The following is a 16,510-nucleotide window of genomic DNA, read 5'->3' on the forward strand; positions in this document are numbered from 1 at the left end:
TTGATTTTGCTCACCTAATAAAATAATTAGGATGGCTCATTGATCGACTCAAAGATTTCTCATTTCAATCATTTAAATGTTGGTATATTTAATTATGTTTAGCTAATCAAATCAATTGATGTCTTTTGAACCGTCAAATACACCATGAGCTATGATGTTCCACTATTTTGAACTTTTTCTTAGTGATAGTCATAAATGAAAATGGAACTTACTATAGGCTATATCCACATGCAATGAATTTTTATAATCATTTTTGTTTGATTGAAGGACGTTGGCTCATCATTTGATGATACGTAACAGCTAGAGCCTTTGATCAAATAATTGCAAATATGAGATTAGTTTTTATGATATTCATTTTCAATCCATTTGCTTTTAATTTGTCGTCACAAATATACTGGCATAGTTGGTTTACGAGTCAACCTTCGAGATGCCTTAAAAAACAGATAAACAATTCATGCATTGAGACTTAAATTCCTTACATATAATCAGCCTCACCATAATTATCTGGGTGGCGGTTACGAAACTTTAGATAATTGACATTTCAATCAAGTGTTTATATGTTGGAAACTTATAATGTTTGGCTGGTTTAATTGGAGTAACCATTAAATTGGCATCTTGCGATTTTTTCACATTAACAATGGTTTCATATTGCAGGGTTTAATGACAAGACCGTTGAATACAAGAATTTTAACTTCACTATCTGCTCTGGGATGTGGGGGGTCAAGACAAAGTATGGATTTTGTAATACCTTTTATTTCTCTGTTCTCTTTCACATTTTTATGTTAATGCTAAAGATCATTTTGTTATATCATATTTTTTACAAATCCCTCCATTGTAAAGTAGGGTTCTGATCTCTTATGGCAATTAAATCTTGTTAGAGTGAGTAAAACTTAAAGAAAGCATGATCATAAGTAGGTCAGGTTGAAAAGATAGAAAGATAAAGTGAGAGAGAGCGGGAGTGGGAGAGGGAGAGGAAGAGATGCAGTTTAAAATTACATACACTAATGATGGGTGAGAGAAATTGTATCTTTCCGTCGTTGAGTTGTTAATGCACATAATAGTACACATGTTAATTCTTAAAATGTACATAATTTTACACATGTTGATATTTCACGTGTACATATTTGTACACCTGTCGATTATCAATGCACATATAATTGTACACACGTTGATTGTCAACGACCGTGCACATGTTAAGTTTTTGTGTGAGTGTTGCAAATTGCTGGTAACAGCCCCCAAAAACTTGAAAAAACGGGGAAGGACATACATCTCAGAGGTAGTGGTGAAAGACCCGGCAGTTTGCTGAGAAGGTATTCTCCCTGTCTCCAACAACACACACAAACTAGCTTATAATGATGAATAACATTCTAAATGTGAAAATGGATACAATCAAATATTATGATTATAAAATTATTATTTTGTGTTAACCATACTTGTATTATTTTAGAAATTCTCATATATGTTTGGTTTTGTATCGCTTATGCATTTCTGTTCACTTATTCTTATATTCTAAAACATAATATTAGCATATCTTGCTAAGGATCTATAATGTGAACCATCATTAGATCATACAACTTCTAACTTAACTGAAGTTACTCATCATAAGTTGGATTTGTATAGATTCACATCTAGTTTATTGATATCGGAGCTTAGGCATCTGGATACATCTCTTTGAATGCTTGTTTCAAAGTGGTCACCTAGCAGGTGCTAAAGTAAAACCAGAGTTGATGTTGCTTTGTCAAAGTGAGAAAATAACACCTGATATTCTCTGGGACAATGTTTTTATTGACATAGGAGCTTGTGGTGGTGTGTTCATTGAAAGTGTTCTTTTATGTAAGGCAATACGTGAGCCAAAAAAATTAGTGTACACCAGTTGATTCTTAATGTGTACATAGTTGTACACCTGTTTATTTTCAATGTGTACATAGTTGTACACCTGTTGAAATGTGTACAGAATTATACACTTGTGGATTGTTACACATGTTGATTATTAATAGTTTTTCATATTCAAGTTTAATTACGCATAAAATATCAGATTACGTTAATAACGGCATTCAGTAGTAACATGTAGTTGCAATTTCAGAAATAGAGAACCAAGTGATGCTTTCAACTATTAGGAAATTTTAACTCATTTTTTTTGCATACAATGATTTCATAGTTGTGTCTGAATACGTTATGAAAGGTGTTATCTATAATTTCCTTTGGAAGGAAAATGGATGTGGTACCTATACTTTCATTGAAATCATTTGATTTTTTAGTCATTTTTGAATTTTGATGGTCAGAAAGATACTAGATCTGGTGAATTAAGGAGGATTGCAAATGTTGTTGAGGAGAATTTTGTAGCACAGTTTAAGGCCAGAGTCTAGTAGTGGTGGAGAATGCAAGAAGGTTAGAGGAAGTTTGCTGAAGACTTCTACTAAGGCAAGGTAAATTTTGGACTTCTCATGGTTTATGTAATTTTTAATTGCATTATTTATTTTGTAAAGTTCGAGTGTAGAAATAAAAATGTGATCCTTGTAAGATGAGGGTTTTATATGAACCAGAGAGTTACCTTTTCGACAAAATGGTTATATGGATAGGTATGACCAAATGTTATCCAGCTTCCCAAAGGAATGATTAGGTGATTTAGTTTTAGTATATGTTTATTTATGCTCATTTTCACGTTACTTTTCATTTTTAAAAGATTAGTCTTCTTATTTATTTGTTTAACCAATTTTTCCAGTTCATTCTCATGGGATTCAGTAAAATTCCAAGCATAAACACTGCACTGGAATCATTCCAGAAAAGTTTTGAGGTACAAGCTTGACCTTTTTCCAGTTGCTTGTTATGATTCTCTAGATATCCTTTAAAGGATTAACTCGTTATCATGTATAATTTTTGGAGCATGGTATGTTTCACTGTTAGTTCATAAGAAACTATCATTGGATTGATTGACATCTCGCAGTAGTTCATAAAATATAAATAACTTAACTTGATTCTTAAGGTGTACACAACTGTACACATGTTGATTTAACTTGATTTTTGATTCTTAACGTGTACACAATTGTACACATGTTGATTTTTAATGTGCACATAGTTGTATCCCCGTTATCAACATGCACATAGTTGTACACCTATTGATTTTTAAGATGCATATGCGAGTTATGACAAAGCCAAATCATATAACTCTTGAGATTCCATCCACATTTCTTTTTTAGAAAAAATGAACATATTCCTTTTAACTTAGTAAGAAATGATTCGAGGAAATTCAGATTTTCTTGATGATTGGACAAACATTTGGATGTTGTACACCATTGCCCCGTCTCATTGATATATGGACTGTTCTATGTGTATCTAGGTTTTTGTAGATGTGTACATAGTTGTACACCATTGTCCCGTTTCATGGATATATATATTGCATATTCTGTGTAAGTATTAGAATTGCAATTGTTTAGAAAATCACCGTACTGGGATGTCTTGAAGCCATATTAAGTTTGTGCAGTTAGGCTGAAAGGGATTAAGTCAGTAACCGATTAACTTTTTACTTTATTCATTTTCTTGTTTTGTCTCTTATGTGGTTGTTGGTGCAAAGTTAATAACTTTTTTTTCAAGCTGCGAATTCTTATGTTTTATTTTTTTTGTCCTTGATACAAGTTAACTGTTAGACTAGAGTGGCTATTGGCTACCAAGGATGTTGGATTTTCTGGATTTTTTTGCAGATGTGTATATAGTTATATATTAGTGTAAATTAAAAAATTAAAAAATGAGAATTACATAGTCATATGCGTACTCTTTTTGTAGCTCTCGGAAAGAGATTTCCGAATATATAAAGTTTGTGAATTTTGGACAAACGGTTCAAAAGATAAATTATTTTTTAATTAGTTTTATGTTAATTAAAATTATTGACATCATCACAAGTCACTGTGGACTAAACTGCAAAGATTTGGACTAAATTGTAAATGATAAGGGTTATTAGTGTACTTTCTCATATTTTGGACTAATTTGTATCTAGTGGATTCGGGCCGGACCAAACCGTATTTTTTCCTATTTTTATAGGAAATAATTTTTGTCCAGGTTGCACCTGGGTGCATAATGTATACTCGGTCTGGGTTTTTTTTTTTTTTTTTCGAATTTCATATCAACAATGGATCTTGTTTTGTAGAGATTTTTGAGCCCTTTCCAAAAATATAAATTTTATTAAACTCATATTTTAAAAGTTAAGACGTTTCTCGTGATTAATTTTATATTGGAGTGAGAAAATAAATAGGAGAGAGAAAATGATATGATAAAGTTTATAGTTAAGGGTACATATGACTAATTTTTCCTAAATCTTTTTCATCTAGACCTATATTTTAGTAACCCGTTATAGAGGTGACATGGTTTATTAGAGGGGCGGCATTTTAGTAGGACAAAAAGGGTCATTACATGATCATTCAAGGTGTCCCTTATAAAAAATATACTGGAAATGACAAATTAACCCTCATAATTGATAACCTAATTTAGTGATGATAATCAAGTTTAGTGTTAATGATTAATTTCACTTATATTAACTCAAAATCAAAACCAAAATCAGAAGGGAAGGTCAATCTCAATCAATTGAAGAAATTAACCAACAAAATGAACAATCAGGACCTAAAAATGACCGGGTATACTTTTAAATTAGTCCCAGCTAGCTTTTTGTTGCTCAAGGTTATCTAAAGTACGTAAAAAATTCAATTTTTTTTACATTTTCAGAGCTAATTACGGTTGGAATTGTGCTCATAACCAACCGTAAATCGAAGTTACAATTCGTAAAAGATGAACTACCAACCGTAACTGGTTAAATTTGAAGAAAACCCAATCGTAAAACCAGATACGGTTGGTAACTAAATGTTCGATACGAACGTAACTCAGTTACGGTTGGTAAGCAAATGCTCGATACCAACCGTAACTGAGTTACGGTTCGTAACCAAATGCTCGATACCAACCGTAACTGAGTTACGGTTCGTAAACTAAAATGGTTACCAACCGTAACTGAAGAAAATTCTCAGATATAAGAACATACGGTTGGTAATTAAACTATTATCAACCATAACAACATCAAAATATTCAGTTACGGTTCGTAGTTGAGTTAAAATCAAGCGTAACTCACATAAACTCAGAAATTTCAATTTCAATTTTCATCTAAAACCCTAATTTTCGATAGAAATTAAACTTAAATCGAACAAAATAAACCAAATCGTAACTGGGTTTTCAAAATATATCTCGTATAAGTCATTACACTACACTTGATTAATTTTTGAATCGTCGATTAATGGAAGACGATGAAATTTTGAATTTAATGAAGGTTACGGTTGATGGGAGGAGGAGAAGAGAAGAAAAAAGAAAACAAATTTTCAATTTAGCTTTGATTTAGGTTAAAAAATGGGGAGGGTAATCTAGTTAATTTACACCCCCTATAGGACATCCCCTAATCAACTAGAGGGACATTACTATCACACTGCCGCCCCTCTAATAAACCATGCCGCCCCTATAACAAGTTACATATTTTACAAGTCCGTTATTCCCACACTTTATGGGTTGTAGTCATATGACCCATTTTCCGTCCCTTGAAAGGTAAAAACAACAACCAACCTTTTTGCACGTGATATGAAGATGTCATGATATGGGGTTTGTTAGGCAACTAATCTTCTCAGCTGGGATCATGCATATGAAATCAGGTAGACGCTAAGTATGGAAAATAAATCTCCTGCAAGGAATATTTGGTGTCTTTTTTCTTTTTTTTTTTTTTTTTTTTTTTTATACGAAGAAAGAATTTATTTATTGATAACAAGGGTGTAGTCCCTTGCCGGAAGTATACATATATCTTCGGGGAAATTATCTGTGAGTTCTAAAGAATAGTAGACGCATTAGTCAACTATGCAGCTGTGCATAAAGAATAGTAGATGCATTAGTCAACTTAGAAATTAATAGTTATTCCAACCAAACCCCATTCTCACCCTTTTTGAAGCTTTTTAGTTGTGATATTTGGTGACAATGTGCTCACCTTCCCCCTTGTCCATCTACTAAATAAAACTTTCGCATATATAAAGATAGGTTTTGAGATTGATCTCAACATAATTAGCCTTTCCTGCACATTTTAGTTTTAGGACTTCAACACCAGAAAAATTTAACAATCAATGGCCGATTCAAAGAAGAAAGTTTGTGTGACTGGGGGCACCGGATACATGGCTTCAAAGCTCGTCAAACATTTGCTCGACAAGGGTTATTCCGTCAACACCACTGCAAGGAATCCAGGTTTTTATCGCTAAAATCTTATAAAAATGCGTTTAATCCATCAATCAACTCTGGAGGTTTTAATTTTCACATGGCGTGTTTGGAGAGAAACCCAATAATAAACTCCCCATATCAGTACAGCCTACAGAGTAGACCTAACGTAGCTAAATGCGGCCCATTGGCAATGCCAACGTGTGGCATAAAATTCCATTGAGTTCAACCATTCATTTTGTTTTCCATTTCGAAGTCTAAGCTGAATACATTTCTTGAATTTTGGTTTATTCTGTTTGTTTGTAAATTGTCAGAGGATGAGCAAAAGGTAGCTCATCTCTTAAAGCTAGTGGAGGATCATGAACATGGTGACTTGAAAATTTTTCAAGCAGACTTAACAAATGAGGGAAGTTTTGATGATGCCATCTCTGGCTGTAGTATTGTCTTTCATGTTGCTACTCCTGTGCATTTTGCTTCCCAAAACCCTGAGGTTACATATTCTGAGAACTCAAGTAATCTGCCAAATTAAAATCCTGATCTTGCAGTAACTAATTTTTTTTGCTAACACTTAACGTGTACATAGGCGGACATGATCAGACCAGCCATCCAAGGTACCCTCGACATATTGCAATCATGCGTAAACGCAAAGACAGTGAAGCGTGTCGTTTTGACATCATCAGCTGCAGCGGTTTCGATAAAAGATCTGAGCAAGGAAACCGGTGGGCTGGTGATGGACGAGAGTTGCTGGACGGATATTGAGTATTTAACTTCTGCCAAGCCACCTACTTGGGTAATTAATTTGTGCATCAACTAAAATCACAAGTCTATCAATTGACAAGCGTGTTGTATCATAGTAAGTTCACTGTTGTCACAAAAAGAGAAACACTTATACTGCATATTGCAGGGATACCCGGTGTCCAAAGCATTAGCAGAGAAGGAAGCTTGGAAATGTGCAGAAGAAAACAAGATTGACCTGATCACAGTCATACCTTCTCTAATGCTTGGACCATCTCTCACTCATACTGTCCCCTCTAGCATCTGTCTTGGCATGTCATTACTCACAGGTTTTATACCCTCAACTGGCTTTCACCCAAATGAAAATTTCATATGGAAAATAACTTTAGTCTTAAATTGTAAGGTTTTTCGACACTTATAGGTAAACATGAATTGATCAATGCTCTGAAAGGTATGCAAATGCTATCGGGTTCAATATCCATAACGCATGTAGAGGACGTTGTTGACGCGCACATATTTCTAGCTGAAAAGGAGTCGGCTTCCGGAAGATACATATGCTGCAATGTTAACACCAGTGTTCTAGAGCTGGCTAAGTTCTTGAGTCATCGGTACCCTCAGTATGCTGTTACTACTGAGTAAGCCCTTAGCATATGTTAACCAATTTAAGGACAAAAATATGCTTGCATCTAATCTTCATAGTAAATTTTGACTAGTAGCTTAAGATTTTTTTAAGGATGTGATTTTTTTCTAGCAGATTTGGAGATTTCCCTGCAACGGCCAAGCTGAGTCTCTCCTCAGAAAAGCTCATCAATGAAGGGTTCAGCTTCAACTATGGGATCGAGGAAATTTATGATCAATCTGTGGAGTACTTCAAATCTGTAGGACTTCTGCAGAAATGAAGAACAAGACCAACTATCTACTTGCTTAGAGAATAAGTTATAATCCTGAAATGCTGTCCCGCTCATGATTTGCTTTACTATTTTTCAGACTTTCATTATTATCTTTATCGTCTTTGATGCGTTTCCATGTACTTATGTCCATTTCACAATGTACGTTGAGATCATCTAGCAAGACCAAATAAAAATTGAGCAAGATCAGGATTAATGGACACCCGGTAGAAGTGAAAAACAGTACTAAGTAGCGCAGAAGTCACTCTTTCCAGTGACTGACACTGCTAGTTAACATGAAAAAGTTTTCATGCTTGAGAAATATAACCCATTGAAACACTAATAGCTGTCTACAGAGAGAGGCTTCACAGATCCAAAAAGCAAAAATGACCCAACAATGAAAGCGCATACATAAAAGAACGTTTAGTACAACAGTTTCAGTATCTACATGAACAGACAAAATTGATAAGCCCTAGGCTTCAACTTTCTCCAATTCCTGCTTTTTTTCTTTGGTTACTCTCTTCCAGTCATCTTTGTTGTCAATAATTTCCCCCGTTTTAACTAGGTAACGTACCCTCGATCCATCCTCGAGTATTTTATGACCCACACGGCTATGCACTTCCTTATCTTTCGAGTAGAGCATCACATTTGAACTGTGAATAGGTCCTTCGACCTGTTAACCACAATTTAAATGCATTATAATGACATAACAAAGAGTTCCCATACCAACATTCAGTAAAATACTTGGCCATTTTGGATCTTGAAAATTGGGATGGAAAATCAATAACTGTGCACTTCCAAATATGGATATTCTAAATGTTGACCTGATTTGATATACTAGATGTGCATCAAATACAATTAGCAACTATGAACAACTTTAACTTAAAGACAGAAAAGAAGATGCACAGCATACTAAAACATCATGCATGAAGAGTTAAAAAGTGCATGTAAATTACAAAAGGAGAAGAAAAATACTAACCTTCACAATCTGTCCTGGCTCCCCTTGTTCTTTGGGCTTCACGTGCTTGGTCTTTATGTTCATATCTTTCACAATGACAGTGCTGTTATGCTTGAAGAGTCTGATGACCTCTCCAATTTTACCCTTCTCATTTCCAGCAATAACTTTCACGGTATCCCCTAACCTCACATGCATTTTTTGCAAAACTGGGAGACTGTTTGGCTTACATTCCTTTCGCTCCCATCGCTTGAGCTGCAACAACAGGATAAAACTAACATTCAGACAAATTAAGCACCACCAATGCGAGGGCACCAACGGTAATATGTGACTAGATTTTGAGGGACTAGGGAGAGATGTCCTACAATGCTTCTACATCGAAGCTGCATACCACTACAATGACCTAACACAGCAATTTTATCAACATTTGATAGGTGAGACACAAGACTTCAGCATGCCTGCATAAAGACCACTAACAAGAGCCTGACAACATCAATGTCTATGTTACAGTTGGGAGATATTAAGGGGGGAAAGGAAGAAAGACTACTACACATATTTCCATTGACTTGGGTTCCAACCAAAGGCACCAGACTGGTAAACTGCCTAAGCACGTCTCTTCTTGAATGTCATGATGAAAGTTTGTGGTCGAGAAAATGTGCAACATTTCAAGTCGCACATATCATTCTTAAATCATGCTGTGTTAATGATGATGTGCTTACATAAAACATGAGACATCAAACTTCAATCAGGGGTGAGACTGTAGCCATTTGGGCATTTCAGCCCCCCATAAAGGGATGCGTTTCTTTCCATACTTGAGTCTCCAATTCACAACCCATAATGAGGATATACGACACACTTAAAATGCTACGGAATGAGATAGCTTACCCTCATTACAATCAGACATGGCTTCTCCACAGATTTAACCTGCATGTCAAACATGAAAGTGCATTAAAACAGACCCCATGAATACAACTGGAGTGGGAACACATTGAGCAGTATGATGAAAATATACATTTTAATCCACAAACTGCTAGACAAGAATCAAGAGATTATGAAATAACCATAATTCAGATTCTCGGATGATTAAGTGGAAGAAACCTAACTGGACAGATTCTATAGAGTTCATAGAGGCAATGATAAAGCTTGTACATGTTAAAATAAGAAAATCGTATCCTTAAAGCTAAAACTTAACAGAAAAATAACAAAACCAATTCTACAAACACTTGGCAGGACAAACTAATCACCAAAGCAGGAGAAATGTACAAAAACGGCTGAACTGTGCCTTTCAAATATGCAATGTCTGCAAAATTATGTAAGCATAAGAAGATTGACACTTTAGTTAACAAAATAAAATCACCAAATTCCCTAAGATGTAACCACATTTTAGTTTTTTTACTTAACAAATTACCAAACTCCAAAGAAAATTAAACAACCAGTGATGTATAGTTTCTAGTCTAGGTACACCCATAGATAAGTTTTAGGTTTTAGGTTTTAGAAACAAATGAGGTTCTGCACAAAATAGAGCAATGTACTCCTTAAACTAGTGTTCTGCTGCTGTTCAATTTCCAATCAAAATTCTCTCTAACCAAAAATCTTATCTCAACCCTACCAAAATAACACTATTATTAAAGATGAGTACAGTAATTTCATTTCATTTGCGTATGAAGAAGAAAAAGTGAGAAATCATGAACTTGAGAAACCCAGAAACCCAAATTTAGAACAGATAGTCGAAAAAAACTAGCATTGAACCACATTCTTATATAAAATCAAAATTTCTTTCAAGGGTTTAACAAGCAGAAGGTGAGAGAAACTTACCGGAGTAGGATAGAGAGTGGGTGAGAAGCGTTGGCCAAAAAAAGAATTGGAAGAAGAGATTGAAAGAGAAGTCATGGAGCTCTGAAGAGCAGTCATAGAGCTTTGAAGCGCAGCCATTTTTCTTCTTCTGGTTTCTCAAGTGATTTTCTTGCTCTGGGTTTGTTCGTATTCCTTCCTTCCTCCTTTCAGAGTGTGGATAATGCTCTTCCGAAGAGAACAAGATTACTCCGAAGATAACAACACCCCAAGACAAGTCTAATGGGAAATAACTGGTGCGTCTTGCGCACCCCAGCGTAGTATAGTGGAGAGGTCGATGGCCCGGATGGTGGCCCGAATTTCCAATAGGTGGTGGCCTTTATCATTTATAAGTTGAAAATAGTGAAAAACAAAGTCAGATTCTTTTGCGTACTTTTCTCTTTTCTAGAAACAAAACAAAATGTACAAAACTTGGATTATGATACACAGAAGAAGTTAGGATTGTTTGGATGAGCAAATCTCGAGCTGAGATCGACTCTACACAAGCTTCAAAAACTCAAAGCTACACCAGAAAATCTGTCTTCTTTCCCTACTAAATCACTCCCTTTTCATCATCACTATGTATATTGAGAAAACTTATCAACACTAAATTTGCTAACATCAGTTTATATGAAAAAATAAAGAAGCCAAAACGGAAGTGCTGCTGCAGTTAAACTTCGGGCAGATCCACAGAACTGTTCACAGATTCTTGCCTCCTAAGTTCACTGATGGAGGTCTGAGAATCCTGCCTCCTGTGACTGCTGATTGAGTTTTGAGATTCCTGTCTCCTAAGTTCAGTGATTGCAAGGTTTGTTTCAGTTTGATCTAATGGCGGCATTTCAATAGCAACTTCGTCATCAGTATTAGATATTCCTCGAGCGAGAGCGTTATTCTTACTCTGTTTCACATTGATTGCACCACATAGCGCCTGCACGACATCCCTCATTGCTGGCCGTTTTTTAGATAAGCGATTAACGCACTTGTATGCAAGGGCTGCTACTTCATTCAGTTGTTCTGTGTCAAATTTTCCATCAAGTCGAGAATCAACAATCTCCTCCCACCCAACTTTCCCTTCCGAGTTCATTGCTGCCTGTTCATCATGAATAATATCACATTCATCAGACAACAATAGACCACAATATATGGTAAGATATTTATCTCATGCTAAGAGATTTCTGATCTTACAAGATCGACGAGTTCCATGAGCCCCTGTTGTGGATTTTTGCCTGCAACAAGTTCAAATAGCAAGACACCAAAACTGTAGACATCACTTTTCTTAGTGAATGCCCTCGACGAAATGTACTCAGGGTCTAGATAGCCGAAAGTTCCCCTAATGTTAGACGCATGGGGATTAACCATCTCTTCCCTTGACAGTCCAAAATCAGCTACCTGTTCAATATCGAATACATAATCAGTTGGTTCCTCCAGATATAAGATAACATGTTATAATGCACAAATCGGAAGACCACAGGCTTCTGCTCTTCCCTCAACTTTTCTTTTGTTACAATCAATATACTCAAGATTTAAAAGACGCAGAAGAGTTACATACTCTGGCTCTCATCGACCTATCCAAGAGTATGTTGGAAGACTTGATATCACGGTGCACTACAGGTGGAACGGCCTGTAGTAATAAAAGAAAAGACACGATGAGCAAACAGCCGGGAGTTTGAACAAATAGCTAATGGTTATCAAATCCTTCAGAGATGGAAATCTGACCCCATCATGAAGATACTCCAAACCCTTTGCTACATCTAGAGCAATATAAATCCTCAAATCCCAGCTCAGAGGTTCATGCTTTTCACCTGCAAAACATTAGCAACAGTGAAGCAAAAAATTGTTAATTAGGACCTTCGACTGTTGACCACATTATCTTACACATTCAGGAATAACAAAATTGCCCTATCCAAGACAAAAAGTTCCCCTACACATATCAAGTAATAGCTCATAGAAGACTAGAAGAGACTTGCATTGCCACTTTTGTCTTTCATAATTCTCTCTTCTATATCAAATAAGAACTGCAGTATGACTTACTGTATAAATGAGAAGCAAGACTGCCATTACTCATGTACACGTATACAAGCATATGCTGCCCTTTCTCTGCGCAATATCCCACCAGATTCACAAGGTTTCTATGGTGCAATCTTCCAAGTAATGAAACCTGAAAATGTAAAAGAAAAACGATGATAAATCTGATAAGGTATCTGGCAGTAGATATTGCCTAATATAAACTGAATTTGGCAAGTGGAGACCAAAAAAACTGCACTTGAAGTTGGAAGGACGCAATACTAAATTACCCAGAAAGTATTCCAGTAAGGACGCAATACTATTCATGACATATAGTGAACATTATAAGAAGTTGGAAGAAACAAAAATGAGAACAGGTAATGGGACATGCAGATAAATACAAATCCCACATACTGCATACATATCATACAGAGAAGAGAAGCCAGTTCAACATACTGGAAGCTTCATAGGTGAAGGCTAAACATGGGAAAACAACTAACCAAGATGCAGCTACCTAAAAATGTATTAAAATGGTAAGTTGCAACTGAGACTTCATTCATTGACTTCAGAGTTTCTGTTATACAGATAGTACGACATAATCAGTCAAAATGAACATAGACAAATTTTCTACCATTAATTACGCTATTATTGGAATCTTAATCACATCTAAAGAATATTTCAACAAGGACTTGAATTGTGTGCATCAACATCCATTAACACTAGCTTGCCAGAACGTAGCTACTCATCCTTCAGATCACCACAAATCAACAGGTGACCTTCTAAAAACCAAGTAATTTCAAAAAGGTGTGATTAAGGATGGTGGAACATTTGCATTATAAGATCATAAATATAAATCATAAGGACTTAAGAGTTTACAACAATTATGCTTAATCCCAAATACCTCGGATTGAAACTCCTTCTCTCCTTGTTTAGAGTTAGTTGCAAGCATTTTGACAGCAACAGTCTCACCTGTTCCCATTCTAGCTTTATAAACAGGACCAAAGGCCCCATGACCAATCATGGTGGTAAAATTACAGGTTGCTTTCTGCAGTTCCCTGTGGAAAGTCAATACAAATACGGTTAAGAACATAAGTTACACCAACAAATCGAAGTCTACACTGAGCTAATAAGCTTGACATGAAACCGAGTCCTGAATGTTGTGCACACAAGACATAACAAAGTAAGAGAGCGCACAACTGAGTCTAGTATTGACAAAATGAACCAAGTCTAATAATGAATAAACCGATTTTGGTTGATTCCAGGACCACAAGGATGTTAAAGATTGACCAATACAAGCAACATGGGGACTTAAGCTGAGAAAAGCTGCCTTTATTGGATTCTATTGATACCCATAATTCGTATTAATTGCAACAGATATATGTTTCGAATGATAAAGAGAACAAAATATCAAGCAACAAATATTACAATGTTTATATGGAAAGCAAATTAAGGATTTAAGAGAAGTCATTAATAACATACTTGTATGGATATTTTGGTATTCCAGACATGGAAACAACACTCTTCTTATTAGAACTTTCAATCCAACATGATCTGCTATTGGCGTCAGATGTTTTAGGTGATTCTGGACCCAATGTTGAATCCGACAATATTGTACACGAATCAGCACCATTAGTTCTAATTGGTATTTTCACACCTCTTCTAGAACTGCTATTCCCTATCTGTGAATGCTTCCTCCTATACTTAACACAGAATAGAGTAGCTATTGCCAAAAAAGCTCCAATAACCACCCCAACTGAAACCCCAATTATAAGCCCCACTGAAACTCCTTGCATATCCTTGATTTCAGATTGGACTTTCAGCTATTCAAACACTTGAGCCAGCCATTCATTAACCTGCAGAATCATCAACCTTCCTTGTCAAACATAAAAATTCAACTATACCAATTCTTTGTAACTAATGAAACCCTATAGAAATAACCAGAAAAGATTCATTCCATTCTTGGCCCAAAAGAATGAATCATTCCATTCTTTGTTTCCAGAAGGATACAAATTGGACAATCCCTATTTATTCGGACAATGTTTCTCGCAGGGGATAAGACAAAATAAACAACAGACTACAGCAATATCAAGAACTGTTCAATCAAAAAAAAAATATTTCAAAATCGGAAAACATGAACAGATCTAGAAATCAAGATCAAGAACAGCAGAAAGTAACAAATCTGTATAACAGAAGAATCCTAATTTTGTGAAGAAAAATGAAAAAAAAAATGTACATCGTTGTAAACTCAAATACCTGTTAAATGAGGAACAGTTACAGATTTGTAGACTGAAATTATAATAACCTGTTGAAGTATAATAATCTCGAATTTTTGAAGAAAAAGTCGAAGAAATTGTTTATTATCTGAATAAAACGGAGACAGAAATGGCGGAGTGTCAGTCAGACTCTTCTTCTCTTCTCACCTGTAGACTAGACAGAAACTGATTAGAGCCTGCATACTCTTCTTCCTTGCCGGAAATTAGTAATTTATTTTAAACTAGAAAATTAAATTATTTAAATAATGTTTTTTTACTTCTTTAAACTCCGAAAGAAAAGTGAATGTCTGCTTTATCTTCGTGGTGCGCCGTTGTATGTAGTCCTGTAAAAAAAGACGCGCTTATGGGCGCGAATCCCATATGAACGAAAGCTGCGTTCCTGGATTTTGTTGCAAGAGATGACTAAAATGCCCTTAGTAGTGGGATGGTAGTTTTAAGTTCGGTTTTAGTAGGTCAGTCAACATTTATGAGGGAGTTTAATCAGTGTGGTCGAGAGGTGGAGGTGGTGGTTGTTGTGTAGTTGTTGCTATTTTTTACTATACGGAATAGTAATAATAACTCCCCCAACTGACGTGCGGTTGTGAGTTTATGGTGGCCAATCCGAAATTGGCCTCGAAATGCTATCGGCATGAGGAATTGTGGTCTTAAAAATTGGATGATGTTATTTCATTTGGATAGATGATGAAAAATACAGTCCTATGAGAACTAGTTTATGAGTCCTAGTTTAATGTTGTCTCATACCATTTTACGGGTAGCTATCTCGTTCAAGCGGTTTCTTTACGGTTAGATCATGCTAAAATCCTGATCTAAGAGCTTTGAACCCTTTAAGAAAAATGATGGGTCCTTTCTTAAAAGTGGTGGGTCCATTTCTGAATGTGAATCTAACCGTTGATTTGATCATCTAACGGTAAAGAAACCCGTTTAAACCGGATAGCTTCCCGCAAAACGGTACGGAATAGCATTTGTCTTACAGTTTTAGTCGACACAAATTCATTTAAACATGGAGGTTAAAACTGGAATTATAGTATAAGAATCCAAATGGGAAGAGACTGTAGAAGTAAGAGTTTTGTCGGGTACATTGTCCAATCTTGCCACTTTTGGTTTGAAATTATACAGTTTGAACATAATCATGGTCTAAAACCCTGCTGGATAGCTTGCGACTTTAGAGTGTCCCCTTCATATGCAGTGTGCTATCCTAACACGTTAGCTTAAGATTGGTCAGAAACCCTAACACCATGGTAGGTAACTAATACTCTCATACAGAGTACTAAGCATTTTTATAAGAATCAGCAGATTGCGATTCGTGACGTACATTCACAAAAGTCACATTTGGATGAGCTAATATCAATCAGACCGCAAAATATCAACCGGATTAAATTTATTCCAAATTATAGAATAATAGTATCTTCTTCGTTGTATATTAAGTTTTAACAATGCTGCTAATGGGCTATCGGATTTCACCGGAGGGTACCGAAATGCATATAAGATAAAATAAAAAGTCCTTTGTCTTATATGCATTTGGTACCTTCATATGAAATCCGGTACCCCTATTAACAATATTGAAATTTTAATTTTGACACCAAACTGCTGGTCCAAAATTA

At 35.6% G+C, this 16,510-nt stretch overlaps 3 protein-coding genes across 6 annotated transcripts; 1 reads left to right on the forward strand and 2 right to left on the reverse strand.

Moving 5' to 3' along the window:
* Positions 1–6,064: 6,064 nt before the first annotated feature.
* Positions 6,065–8,064, forward strand: LOC113348609 (anthocyanidin reductase ((2S)-flavan-3-ol-forming)-like). 2 transcript variants are annotated; one of them, XM_026592448.1, is made up of 6 exons: positions 6,065–6,255; positions 6,540–6,715; positions 6,809–7,015; positions 7,130–7,289; positions 7,382–7,595; positions 7,715–8,064. In XM_026592448.1, the coding sequence occupies exons 1-6, from the start codon at positions 6,138–6,140 to the stop codon at positions 7,857–7,859; spliced, it is 1,020 nt and encodes a 339-aa protein (XP_026448233.1). In that variant the 5' UTR covers positions 6,065–6,137; the 3' UTR covers positions 7,860–8,064. The 2 variants fall into 2 exon arrangements, with proteins under 2 accessions (XP_026448233.1, XP_026448234.1); XM_026592449.1 differs by having other exon boundaries at positions 7,412–7,595.
* Positions 8,065–8,077: 13 nt separating this feature from the next.
* LOC113348611 (50S ribosomal protein L24, chloroplastic-like) lies at positions 8,078–10,844 on the reverse strand. Its single transcript, XM_026592450.1, has 4 exons — positions 10,618–10,844; positions 9,688–9,726; positions 8,827–9,057; positions 8,078–8,520 (listed from the first exon to the last, which is right to left on the reverse strand). Exons 1-4 carry the CDS (start codon positions 10,732–10,734, stop codon positions 8,320–8,322), a joined length of 588 nt encoding a protein of 195 aa, XP_026448235.1. The 5' UTR covers positions 10,735–10,844; the 3' UTR covers positions 8,078–8,319.
* Positions 10,845–11,038: 194 nt separating this feature from the next.
* LOC113348612 (calcium/calmodulin-regulated receptor-like kinase 1) lies at positions 11,039–15,242 on the reverse strand. Of its 3 annotated transcripts, XM_026592452.1 has the most exons (9): positions 15,167–15,242; positions 14,890–15,056; positions 14,116–14,489; positions 13,538–13,691; positions 12,664–12,790; positions 12,349–12,434; positions 12,182–12,253; positions 11,818–12,021; positions 11,039–11,722 (listed from the first exon to the last, which is right to left on the reverse strand). In XM_026592452.1, the coding sequence occupies exons 3-9, from the start codon at positions 14,427–14,429 to the stop codon at positions 11,303–11,305; spliced, it is 1,377 nt and encodes a 458-aa protein (XP_026448237.1). In that variant the 5' UTR covers positions 14,430–14,489; positions 14,890–15,056; positions 15,167–15,242; the 3' UTR covers positions 11,039–11,302. The 3 variants fall into 3 exon arrangements, with proteins under 3 accessions (XP_026448237.1, XP_026448239.1, XP_026448236.1); XM_026592454.1 differs by lacking the exon at positions 14,890–15,056 and having other exon boundaries at positions 15,057–15,190; XM_026592451.1 differs by lacking the exon at positions 15,167–15,242 and having other exon boundaries at positions 14,890–15,150.
* Positions 15,243–16,510: the final 1,268 nt, after the last annotated feature.

Source organism: Papaver somniferum, chromosome 2, assembly GCF_003573695.1.
Source record: "Papaver somniferum cultivar HN1 chromosome 2, ASM357369v1, whole genome shotgun sequence".
In the NCBI taxonomy this organism is placed as follows: domain Eukaryota; kingdom Viridiplantae; phylum Streptophyta; class Magnoliopsida; order Ranunculales; family Papaveraceae; genus Papaver; species Papaver somniferum.

Excerpts from the sequence above, each read along its gene's own strand:
- LOC113348609 (XM_026592448.1), top strand. The coding sequence starts at position 6,138 with ATGGCCGATTCAAAGAAGAAAGTTTGTGTGACTGGGGGCACCGGATAC. Across the intron at positions 6,716-6,808 it reads TTGCTTCCCAAAACCCTGAG|GCGGACATGATCAGACCAGC; the intron begins GTTACATATTCT and ends ACGTGTACATAG. Across the intron at positions 7,596-7,714 it reads CAGTATGCTGTTACTACTGA|ATTTGGAGATTTCCCTGCAA; the intron begins GTAAGCCCTTAG and ends TTTTTCTAGCAG.
- LOC113348611 (XM_026592450.1), bottom strand. The coding sequence starts at position 10,734 with ATGGCTGCGCTTCAAAGCTCTATGACTGCTCTTCAGAGCTCCATGACT. Across the intron at positions 9,058-9,687 it reads CATGTCTGATTGTAATGAGG|CTCAAGCGATGGGAGCGAAA; the intron begins GTAAGCTATCTC and ends CTGTTGTTGCAG. Across the intron at positions 8,521-8,826 it reads AGCCAGGACAGATTGTGAAG|GTCGAAGGACCTATTCACAG; the intron begins GTTAGTATTTTT and ends TGTGGTTAACAG.
- LOC113348612 (XM_026592452.1), bottom strand. The coding sequence starts at position 14,429 with ATGCAAGGAGTTTCAGTGGGGCTTATAATTGGGGTTTCAGTTGGGGTG. Across the intron at positions 12,254-12,348 it reads TGGAGTATCTTCATGATGGG|GCCGTTCCACCTGTAGTGCA; the intron begins GTCAGATTTCCA and ends TTATTACTACAG. Across the intron at positions 11,723-11,817 it reads TCATGGAACTCGTCGATCTT|GCAGCAATGAACTCGGAAGG; the intron begins GTAAGATCAGAA and ends CATGATGAACAG.